The 12710-nt window shown below is 30.1% G+C and overlaps 1 protein-coding gene across 8 annotated transcripts; it reads right to left on the reverse strand.

Moving 5' to 3' along the window:
• Window positions 1–1189: 1189 nt before the first annotated feature.
• On the reverse strand, window positions 1190–10446 carry LOC8259322 (actin-related protein 7). 8 transcript variants are annotated; one of them, XR_001535127.3, is made up of 9 exons: window positions 10131–10446; window positions 9690–9902; window positions 8753–8894; window positions 7468–7712; window positions 6495–6678; window positions 6032–6099; window positions 5246–5412; window positions 2180–2339; window positions 1190–1512 (listed from the first exon to the last, which is right to left on the reverse strand). XR_001535127.3 is itself a non-coding variant. In XM_015718407.3 (8 exons), exons 1-7 carry the CDS (start codon window positions 10206–10208, stop codon window positions 5260–5262), a joined length of 1083 nt encoding a protein of 360 aa, XP_015573893.1. In that variant the 5' UTR covers window positions 10209–10446; the 3' UTR covers window positions 1190–1512; window positions 5246–5259. The 8 variants fall into 8 exon arrangements, 5 of the variants coding, with proteins under 5 accessions (XP_015573893.1, XP_048231884.1, XP_015573892.1 ...); XR_007216417.1 differs by lacking the exon at window positions 2180–2339 and adding an exon at window positions 4819–4862; XM_015718407.3 differs by lacking the exon at window positions 2180–2339.
• Window positions 10447–12710: the final 2264 nt, after the last annotated feature.

Raw genomic sequence — 12710 nt, forward strand, 5'->3', positions numbered from 1 at the left:
ATTTAAAAAAATTAGAAAATAATATTTTTTTTTTTTAAAATTAAACAGTGAAAACTATATTTCTCATTATTTTAAGATATTTTGTCCAAATTAACTTTTACTAGTATCCTACAGAAGTGTTCAATAGTTTTAAAATACATTTAGGATGATTGTTGGCTATTGAAAAAACACTTTAGAATTTAGATCTTTTTATGTTTTATAAATCACTTTTATACTTTTAGAAAAAGTAATTCTGAAAGCTTCAAAAGTAAAATAAAATAAAAAAGTTGATTTGAGTCTCCAAAAGGTGTTTGATAGCTCAACTCAATACTTAAAATTAAATTTTGTGGATACTTATTGTTTTTAAAATGATTAAATAACTCAGTAAAACCCCAATTTAAAATTTTATTTAAGTCAAAAATTGCTTAAAATATTTAATTTAAAATTTTTCTTTAAACGTTAAGCCATTGAATTTTGACAATTTTTTATTGAGGTGACTTATATTTTATTATAAATTTTAAACTGCGATTTTTAATTTTAGGTGATATTAAATACTCACAATTGCCGTACTCATTTTATCATTTTTATTACTCATTATATCATTTTTATTATGCATTTTTAAAGCTTAATTTGATCTCTTTATTAATTTTTTTATGAGAAATAATATATTCATTATAATTATGGCTTCTAAAATTTTTATTTTATAATTTCTCTTTTAAATAATATAAAAGCTAGCAATTTACTTGTGTTGATTCATAATTATTGATAAATTTGTGTTTTAAATTTTTAATTTAAAATATTTTATTTTAATTATAAATACATTATATTACAAAAAAAGTAATTGTATTTAGCTATTTTTACTTTAATAAGTATTTAATGTTATTATTTTATTTTAATAACGTTAAAATCTAATAGTCATAAAAAATAAAATTAATGGCATTACATAATCATTAATTTTTTAATTATATTTAACTATCATTTTATTTTAATAAATATTTAATTATTATTTTATTTTATTAATATTTAGTGTCATAATAAATTATCATATAATTACATCAAAGCTATATATTTTTTATTGAAATTCTATATAATGTGATTTTATAAAATATTGTAAAATAAAGCTTCGCGGAAAAACTTGGCTTACTTTATAATATAAATATCCTTAAACTAAAACTTAATTTACCTAAATCAATCAACACAGACAAATGAATGATTTTAATAATCTGCAAACATTTCATTTCATTTCATATCAACTTAGATAAGCACAAATCCACAATATCTCATGCAGGCACTCCCTTTCCTTTTTCTTTTTTCAAGTCCCATGAAAAGTTTTACAACTTGTCAAGGAGCTATTTAGCAACAAAAGGAAAACTTTTTCCTGCTGCCTGGAAGAAATAAATCACTTGTACATTCATTCTAGTACACTACAAATTACCCTTGAGCTTTACCCAAAGTGATATGCCTATTGTACCAAGAATAGTGGAGTGGCGCAGAAGGGGATATTTCTCTACCCCAGTGCTCGGAAAATATGTCCTGTGTTGACAAACAGCAAGAGCAAGAGCACATGTCCTGAATTAGTGGGAAGCCACAACAGGACAGACAGCTTGTCCGAATACCATTACCAAGTTTAGTTGCTTCGACATTGCAAAAACATATACTGCAATTATCAACTAGAAAAGCAAAAACAAAAAATGATGCCATTTATAAGTATGTTGTTTTCTCCTTGAATCTATTACCACCAAAACCCCCTACTCATATTCTGCTTCATCTCAACAGGAAAGCTTAGACCTAATGCAGAAAAACTTTGCCCACGTCCACTTAGATACTTGGAACTCCTTCACTCCATCATTAAGGAAGCTGAACATGGTTTAATAAAACTAAGGTCTTTGGAGTTTTACACACTTCACTCTTAAGTTGAGGATGAGTATACACTTCGTTCCTAACCATAGAAAAAACATTTTCATACCTTTTTTTAATATTTTCTTTTAATTTGGGTATAATTGTGCATTACAGAGTTATTTTATCTAATTTCTTAGTAACCAGTTAAACCAAAAATAAAGGCTAATTGTTTTGCTTGTTTGAATTATATACACCGATTTCTACCTTCCATCAATTATGGCCAGCCTAAGAGAATCTTACACTCAATGTGTTAAACCATCAAGAGAATTCTTCAAATCTATTTTGGACTCGGGACATTTACCTCTCCTTAGTGCCTTCCTGTGGTGGTTCACTTGCATGTCGCCCTGCACTCATTCCAAGTCTCCTCAGTCCTCACTATTAGTTAGTACCAATAATGCCATCTCAACCTTTGGCTCTCCAGTCTCCATAAACTCTACAGCCATCACTTGATGCTACTATTGCTACACAAAGTTTCAAATATGCTAGAATTACATTTTAAACGTGAAACAGCATATTCTTAACTTCTAGGTTCCCTGTGTTTACAGGTAAGCAAAACACCCAATTGAACCAAAACTATTCAAAATCTAACTGAAATAAAATGATTCACAGATCTGGTGGTTTCAATTTTTTTTTTTGTGGTTCCAATTTAGATCTTAAGTTTCATTTTCAATTTGATTTCAGTTAATCGAGAAAACTATTTTTGTATATTTTTATTATATTATATATTATACTACCTATATACATGAAAATGACAGAGTCCGACTCAAATTAGAAGCCTAATTGGAGTCGCCCGAGATCTAATCTGTGCAAACTCGAACCTGAAATGATCTGAGACAGAAATTGCCAGAATGCGAATTATTCAAGTCTGAAATGATCTGAGATTCAAATGATCCGAAAGTGATCTGTGACCAAATCAGTCCGAGTCTAAGACAATCAAAAATACCCCAAACCTGAGTAACATGACCCAAGATTCAAAACTATCTAAGTTTATAATTGACATAGCCTGATTCAAAAGTCAAAATAACTCGAAACATAATTTTTATTAAAATAATAATATTTAATTATTTTAATCATAGTGTTTTTGTGACATTTAATTAACATATATATAAGCAAGAACTTTGATATTAATTGTTTTAATACACTTTATGTTTAATTACAATTCAAAAGATATCTTTTATAATTCTATCTCCAAATTTCTAATTTTTAAAATTTTTATTTTATAAATTGTTAATCATTAAAAAAATAATTAACTGGAATTAATATATATAACACATTAAGATATAAAACTATTAACAAGTAATCTACAAAAATATTCAAGTTGGAAAATAATTATAATCAATTTTCTAAAAAGTATAAATTTTATTTGATTAAATATTTATAAACAAATTAATCAGAAATACATTGAATCTATATTAATAGTTAAGTATATTCATAATTTTACTATATGTTAAGTTAAAAAAAAAATACTTAATACATTAATTGATAAATTAAATATTTATTAATCAATAAACCAATAATTATTTAATAATTAATTAATCAATCAATCAATTAATACTTTACTTAATTAATAAAAAAATTAGACTGTTAATTTTATAAAATTTTATTGGATAATTTAAAATCAAATAAATTAATCTAAAAATTTAATCAGAACCAATAAATTAATCTAAATCGAAGCAATTCAAACTAAATTTTACTCAAATCTAAGCTTGATCTGAACTTTAAAGAAACAGTCAGAAAAACTCAAATCTAATCCAGTATGAATCCGATCTAATTTGAACCTAATCCAAACTGAACCTTGAAGGATCCAAATTCAAAATGACTCGAACTGAAATAATCAAACCTAAAATAATTAGAAAATATCTTAATTCGACCCGCCCATTTGTCCTCTTAATATATCTATTTTATTATTTATTGTAACTTAATACATACTCTATATTATTATTTATTGTTATAATTTGGTGGTATCTTATTATTATTATTTTTATTATTATTATTATTTAAGAAATGGAAAAGAAATGGTTTGCCATCCAGTTAACCGAGATGGTTACCTAGTAACCAATTAACCGTCAAAAAATAGTTCAGTTTCAGTTCTGTCAATAAAAAGAATTAGTAATTTCGATTCAGTTCATAAAATAACTTAACGGTTTAATCAAACAGCGTTTACTCATCTACGATGTAGTACAAAGCAGTACAAACGTTAAAATCGCAACTTTCTTTCATACAAATAAAGGAATTGATCCATAATTTGATCATTCATCTAAAGTTATATTCTTGTTTGATGATACGCTGTTTTTCTTTTTCTCACTCAGAAACCAAAGGTCTCAAGGTTCCTAGAATTAGTCTTGTTGATCATATACTTTTCTGAGGATCCAATCTTACCTAATTTCTATAGCTAGAGGCTACTCATGGATGTTAAGTCCTAGGGTAAAAATACAAAGCTGAAATGCTTCGTAGTGAAATTGCATGTCATCCTCTGATTGCCTATGGTAATAGATTTAAAGAATAACACTGAGAAATACCACATTTTCTCTAATCATAAATTATGGCTTTATTTGACACCTTGATAATAAATAAATATAAAACTAATAGCCAATCACTACACATATGTTTACCCTATAAAGGAAAAGGGTGGTTATCAAAGAAATGTGGAGCAAGTCCAATAATCATGTACTTTTAAAGTTTTGCAAATAATTTCCTGTTTGGGCAAGCTCTTTTAGTGGCATTTTAACGTCACCCGTCCAATAGGCGCATGCAGATTGGATAGAGTAGACAACCTAACAGCAATTAATAGTCTGCCTAAAGCAAAATAAATAATTATCCAAGACTAAAAAACATTAGGGGGTCCAGGGTCCTCGTGAACAAGCATAATGCAAATCATTTAGTTAATAGCAGGTATACCGATCTAATCAAATTATCAATTATTTCAGTTGTAATCATTACCATCATTGCAAGCGAGAACAGACACTCAGATATCTTCTTCACTCCTGTGATTAGATACGTTGTGCCCCCATTAATACATTATTTCAAAGATGCATGATCCTGTTTGTTAGTTATTTCAGAATTACCAAGAAATTATAAGACTTGTTGCTACAGAAACAGACATTTGTTATCATAATTTATCCATGATTATAATTATTTCCAATGACTAGCAAATTCACGTCCTATAAAATGAGTAAAGATACACGAGCATATGTTAGAAAAGGTTAAGAGCTGACTAGTAACTACACTAACATACATCACAGTGTGTGCGGAAATTTTCTTTTTCCAGAAGTTCCCAACTCGGTCAATCTATGGTTTCCATCCATGATAACTACCTATTATAATACAAGTAGACAGGTAGAAATAAACGGAATAGTTGACAACTCACTTGTATTTAAATTGTCAGAAACATTTCCTGTGAACAACAGATGGTCCAGCTTCATCATAATCTGACTTGGTAACGTGCTGATTTTGTGGGAACACAACTTTAGCAAGAATGGCACCTCCCACCCATGCCGAATACTGCGTCAGCTCAGCTGGCATATATTCTGGGGGCTGTATTAAACCAGAAAAACACCAAGAAAAAGAAAATCAAAAAAAGAAAAGGAAAAGAAAAATCATTTCAACTTGTAAGGAGTTACTTAATTGCCTCAGGTTTTAAACAGTAATGCATAACCTCATATGCGAATCTATTTAAAGGTGATGTATACATTGGTGGCATCTTATCAAGCAAAATATCAGATGACCATATACAAGGAAATCAGACTCACAGATGATTTATGATAAAAGTCAATCGAATAACATGCTGTAGATCCTTTAACATTCAAAATCCATCTGATAAATTATCTAATATTCCCATGTAGTGTTTAAAATAATCTATAAGGATATTTTATTTGTTCAATACTCAACCCAACAATCTACGATAGATTCACCTGATATTACTTTTATTGGGGAACCTGCAGTTCCACACTGCTTTACAATTTGATTATGTACAACAACCAGGACAAGGATGAAATGCTCCCATCACTCGTCTTACGACTCACTCTAGCCAAAACCACCATCAATCAAGGCCATAAAAACAAATGATATCCATAAGAAAAAATTTAAAAAAAAAAAAAAAAAAAAAAAATCTAAAGACTTAAAATAGAAGCATCTAAAAGATTAAATGGATTACTTTTACAAGTGAAGGACGAATAGCTGACGAGCACAGGTTAGCTTCTTTCTGGAACCTATCTTCAAAACCTGCGGAAAGCAACAAAATAACGAACTATTAGCCCTTCCAAAGCAATAGTTCTTCCATTTAGATTGATTGTATCCGTGTGGGATAATGATAAGGAAGAGAAGAATTTAAGAAAAATGAGATTAAGAAAAAACGAAATGGGTTGTTTGGGAGAGTGGAATCAAACTAGGTGTATGTAATATATATATTGGCTATAAGCCCATTTTCTTTTTGTGAATGTTTCAAAAAATGATTTTAGAATCCGATTGAATCTAAGATATGAATAGTCTCCTATTTAAGTAGATCACATAGAAAAGTAAAAATTAAAAAATCATCCCTAGCCTACTAGATTGACTACGTAAACATGAATTAACATCAAAGTTGCATCTCCATTTCACTCTGAAAACTAAGAACTCACCAGGCATAGAAGTTATGCCACCACAAAGTACAGTATTTTCCAGCAGCTGCCGTTGGTTCTCAGAAGAAACCGTTGAAATTGTACGCACTAGCTGCTCAACTATACCATGTGCCTCTAAACCCAAAATAGATGGTTGGAATAACGCCTCACCAACAGTATATCTTTCTCTTCCAATTTGTATTACCTGTCACCACATTGTAAACTTTGTATAGTGAATCCTAACTTCCATAAAATGAGCAACTCCTGAATGTACCAAGATCAGCTGAACATCCAAGCTAACTCCGCAGAAGAAAAACCAGTTTTCCAAGGTCAGAAGTTCAATCATTGGCACAAAAGGTAGGGGTTACTTAGGTATCAGACAAGATCAACAATCATTTTCATGCAAAGCATTCAAGTTATGTATGCTAGGTATTTACAGGAATGACTTAACGGATAAACTACAATTATTCAAACAGCAAACAAATGAATATCTTTTACTGAGAACTTAGCACCAAACAGCAATTTCTCAATAGGACTGATCAGCCACTAACATCAGCAAACGCACAAAATGCCCAGGCTCTATCCATAATACAACCTATAACCAGGCAGGGTTAAGACCGCTATGTCACCCATTTGAATGGCGAACATATGAATAATATAAAGAAAAGGACATAAACATGTAAGCTTGAACACAGACAATAGACTATACCTATCAACAAGTACCATTCGCTAGGAATACATTGTTATGTAAGCTTAACAGAAAGACTATACCTATCAACAAGTAACATTCACTAGGAATACATTGTTATGTAAGCAGTTAACACAGACAATTTTAGTCCATAAAATAGTACACACTTATTTACTATTACATTTGTTTGCATAAAGTTTAAATCATGGTTCAGACCCTGGATCATGTCGTTTTGAACCCTTTATGCATTTTACTCTTGTAGTTCTGGGGAGGGTCAATTTTCACAATATTGCTGGAAACACAAACCTGTCCATCAGGAAGTGTATGCTCCTCCGTCTCACTTGACTGTTGAATCTTCTCATAAGCCACCTCGTCTTCAGCACAACACGAGTATTTTTCTTTTATTATCTCAACATCAGAGACATTGAGGTTAACCGAGGGATTAGATTTACCCAATTCCTGGACTAGTAACTTAGTCAAATCAATACCACCAATTTCATATCTTCTTGAGGCAATGTGCTGAACGGCACCTTCAATTACTGGCGCAATATCTGGCAATAAAAGGGGAAAATTCACAGTTCAACTGACGGGAGTGGAGCAAATACACTAACTCAAGCAGCCAATCTAACAGAGGATCAGCCTCTGTTGCAAATCCACCAAGTGGATTTCGTGTAAAACTTTTTTAAGGGTTATAAAGCAGCAATTCTCCACCTTCTTTAAACCAAAGATCTCCAGGTTATTCTCAGGAAGAACATAATAGATCAGAATACGAACTGTAAATCATTAAGCAATTCAAAATATTTAATTAATGTGAAATCATTTTCAGTGAGCACCTTGACATGTTTAGGACACAGAAAAAAACACCACAGTAGCCTTTTTGTACCTGCATGAGTCTATCATTATATTTTACAGGTCCATCAGCTTTAAAAGGCTTATGTGATTTGTTATGAGAAATTTTTAACATACCACCCATGGATATCATGCATATGATGTTTATGTTAACCAGGTGCATATAGCAGTTAATTTTTCCATTATATAGCTCTTCATTTAATTTGAAATATGTTTGATCTAGACTAGATTCAACCACTGGCTCAGCAAAAACTGGGTACAGAGAAGTATAAAACTTGTTAGTTTTACTTTTATGTACTAAAAATACCATCCATCAATAAATACATACATCTGCAACTAACTTATTGAAGATATTCAGGAAAATAAGTATACATTCTTTCTTACAGGCACCATTAGGCTAACATATAAATCAGATGCCAAGAAGAAGCATGTTTTGGAGGACTCATATCAGATGGAAAATACATGTGGACAAATTAGTATCAAGTCCTGTACAAAAAGCACCATGTAGAGTAGTCTTTATAAAAACCTTCAGGTATCTCTTTGATTTTCATCATCAAATGATGGCTGAAAGACTTTTTTGTTCTTATTTAGTTATGTTTGGTTTTTGTTGTTATATAATCAAAAACTGATGTAATCATAAATTAACTCACATATAGAGGATCTGTATTTTGAGTACAAGTAATGGTTAGGCATGAAGAGAATCAGAATTATCTCATTAACATCAAAGAGATAGGTTACATACCTATCTTCCCATGACCAATATCAACAGTGCACCCAGATATACGTCCAATTGCATAAAGGGAGAGAACTGCTTGCTCTGATGCATAAAACCCAGAGACATTAAAAGTTTCAAACATCAACTGCACCAATTGTTCCCTGACAGACTGTAAAAGTAGAAATTTAATTTATTTATTAATCAAAGACAATAGCTATGAATAGACATCTAGAAGTTAAAATGAAAACCTCTGCTGGCAACTACAGCGCACTTCCATAGCAGCACAATAAAAGATGAGCAAGGGGCAAAAGAGCATAGTTGTGATTACACGCAACAGACACAAGGAGCAAAGAGAAAAGCAGATAGGATCTCAAGAATCACTTCCGTAGCAACATAATAAAAGATGAGCAAGGGGCAAAAGAGCATAGTTGTGATTACTACGCAACACACACAAGGAGCAAAAAAAAAAAAGCACATAGGATCTCAAGAATACCAAGGTCATCAAAATATGCATTCGCTTTGATAACTCAAACTAGCATACACAGTAGAGCGAAAAACAGAGGAATTATCATCACTTTGTTTAGCAATCTAAAAGAGTTAAACCAAAGTTAGAAACTCAGAAGCCAGTACAAATAACACTGGACCTGATTCTTGTACTAAAGCAGTATAGTTTTTGCTTCCTTAAAAGTAGTTTAACTGTATTTTCTTTTTTCAAACTAATAACTTTAACAATAGCAAAATGCCTTGTTTTTGAATAAATCATGTGGAAGAGTTTAATTGAATTGTTTTCTTGCAAAATCATTTCATTTTTGGCATCTTTTAAGTTGGAAGAATTGAATTCTAGCAACTATGAGGTTTCCAAAAATGAGTAAATTCTAGTATTTTTGGACTTTCCAAACAAGGTATAACAGGTCTGCTTATATTTTAAAAAAGATAAACAAACAAACAAGGTGTTGGGGCTAACCTTGGGAGTACAAAGAGGATCAGTAAACAAAATTTGACCTTCATTACCCTCTTCCCATTCAAGGCCAGTGTAAAGAACATACTGCATTAAATCTTCCATAGCATCCCAATCTCTTATAAAACCTCGAACAACCGGATCAACATTGACATCTTCAAATGAATTATCACCTGATGAACCATCTTCAAGCATTTGTTTCATTTGTGTAGGAATTATCTGTCCACACAACCAAAATAGAATTTAAATTACCTCAGCCGCCATCAAGGCCATTAAGTTTGCAAACATACAGTATATTGATGCTGAAATAAACACAGCATTTACCCTAAAATTCTAACTTTCATATACAAAACAAAAACAAACAACAAGAGGAAAAAGAAATTGAAAGTAGAAAATCTTAACTGTTAATCTCTAAGAAATAAAGTAGGCAGGGATAGAAGTAATTACGATAGGTGGAGCTTGGTCTGGAACTGCCGTACCGGCTTTGAGGAGCTTGGATCCAGCGTCTATCACAGCCGCTTCCATTTCTAGTGCTTTAACTTCAAAACCCTAAGTAGAGAAGTTTTTGGTGCATACGGAGATGTAGGTATGCAAAACCCTAGATTTGGGTTTTAGAGGAATAACTGGAAACTATAATGAAGTGAAAGCATCATAATACTGTAGAGTAAGTTGCTCGCTCTTAGTCCTTAAGAGCTTATTATTCCCAGTTGGCAACTTATAGCGGGTAGTCTGATTTGAAACTCTTCTCTGCCTCTCTGCTTTTGGCTCACCGCTACTTTTTATTTCATTTAGTTTATATATTTTTTAGGCAAAAAGCATATTTAGACCCCTGGACTTTAACTCTTTTATAATTAAACCTCTCATGTTTAAAACGGTTGATTTGGACCTTTTTACTTTATGATTTGGTGTCATGAGCTTCTTTAGTTAACAGTGTAATAAAATATTATTTTATAAGTTGGCGTCATTAGGAATATAATTAAAATAATTCCTTCGTTGTCTTTTGAAAATAAGAAAAGGAAAAGATATAGAAAAGAGTATAAAAACAAAGGGATTGGGTTTTAAGGTTAAGGTTCCATGTGTTCTTGATTTAGAAAAGAAATGAGCTGAAATTGAAAGTGCAAATCTCTCTTTCTTTGTCTTATCATCGTGCAATGGCATCTTAACCAGAAAGTATGTTCCAAAGCCAATCTCGAAGCACATACTCTGTGGGAGCTAGTTTAAGAAATCTTTAAAACTTGAAATGTGATTGTGGATCTCGATTGAAGTTAATGATAGCAAAGATAAAGAACAATGGGGGGATAAAATTTTGGGATTGTCCTCATGAAATTATAAGTGAGAAGATTGTTTGCTGAACTTTTGGATGATTGGCTTAGTGAATTCAATGTGATGTTGCTATAGGAAGTAAGAGAAATGAATCGACTTGCTCAGTTGGATTATGATCGTATGATGACCTCTAATAATGTAAAGAATCAGATGTAGATATTGAAGGATGATTTCAATGTTGAGTTAAAGAGATTTCATTTTGAGTTATGGACTAAAATTAAAGCTTATAAGCAAGAGATAGAAAGGGAGACTAAAGCTCAAAATGAGGATTTTTTAACTTAAAATACAATGGCTTAATTATAAAAAAAGTTAAATTTTAGGAGCTTAATTATATATCTTGCTTTGTTTTAATTTTCAATTGAGGTGGGCATACGCGTTTTTATAAGCGCTCGGTCATATGATATCAAATCGTCAAGGGCCCAGATCAACCATTTTAAACATCAAGGACTTAATTATAAAAAAAAAACTAAAATTTAGAGATCCAATTATACTTTTTATCTATTTTTTAAGTAATTCTATGAGTTCAATTTTGATAAATATTTCATTTGATCCTTTTAAAAGTATGAATCACTTCTTTTAATTGTCAATTTAATAATTAAATATTTAAGGTCCATCCATTAATCTAAATTTATATATTACATTTTGCGATATAAATTTTTTGACATATATCATATTTTAGTATATAGAAATTTTATTTTGACATATTTATTTATTTTTAACTCATAAGATTGAAGCCTATGGATAATTTTATAATTTTTCTATTAATTTATTGATTAATAAGTTATATTTCTAATTAAATAATAATTCTAATCATAAAAAGTATTAAAATGTTCTAAATATTATATTAACTAACAATTTCTTAATATGCCACTATATTTTAATACATGAACTTTTGTTTTGATATATGTATTTATTATATATATATATATATATATATATATATATATATTTAACATATGTGCTTATATTCTAACATATAGAATTTTTATCTAAATATGTATATTTATTTTTGACACCTGAAATTTAAATTTATGTATAATTTTATATTTTTTTATTAATTAATTGATTAATAGATTTCATTCTTAATTAAACACCGATTCTTATTCTAAAAAAAATATATTATTTATATTTTGATATTATATTAACTAATAAATTAAGTTTCCAATTAGATAATGGTTCTAATTATATCTTAAAAAACAGCATATTAATTATATTTTGATATTATAAATTAGTTTTTTAATTAGATAATGATTCTGAAAATGCGGAGTAGATGTCTAAGACGGGGTGTTTTAGACTTCTCAAAAATCTCTAGCTCAGGTAGCTTACTAGTTAATCAACTATTTATGAGTTTGATAAAAAAAAAAAAAAAAAAAACTATTTATGAGATAGTTTTGCAGAGTTCTATTGTAAGCTTGAAGCTCACTGCACGGATATCTAGATAAGCTCAAAAAGCTCATTGTTAGATACCTACAACAGTAAGTCAACTATTTCAACTGATACCTTAACTGCAATAACTTTTAAACTCTTGTAGATTATATGAGCGAAAGGATGTGAGGTGAATACTGACTGATGTTTCTTTTGAAAAACAGTTAAATGTTTAAATAATTGGTCTTTGTGTTTAAGATGTAATAGACAACTAATTGAACATGTATCAGAAACAAGTATTTTATGAGTTGCAAGTTAATAGAGATCAACACAAAGATT

This window comes from Ricinus communis, chromosome 6, assembly GCF_019578655.1.
Source record: "Ricinus communis isolate WT05 ecotype wild-type chromosome 6, ASM1957865v1, whole genome shotgun sequence".
NCBI lineage: Eukaryota > Viridiplantae > Streptophyta > Magnoliopsida > Malpighiales > Euphorbiaceae > Ricinus > Ricinus communis.

Coding starts and splice junctions, on each gene's coding strand:
- LOC8259322 (XM_015718407.3), bottom strand. CDS start 10,208: ATGGAAGCGGCTGTGATAGACGCTGGATCCAAGCTCCTCAAAGCCGGT. Junction 9,903..10,130: donor CAGACCAAGCTCCACCTATC/GTAATTACTTCT, acceptor TTGTGTGGACAG/ATAATTCCTACACAAATGAA. Junction 6,100..6,494: donor TGGCATAACTTCTATGCCTG/GTGAGTTCTTAG, acceptor TGCTTTCCGCAG/GTTTTGAAGATAGGTTCCAG.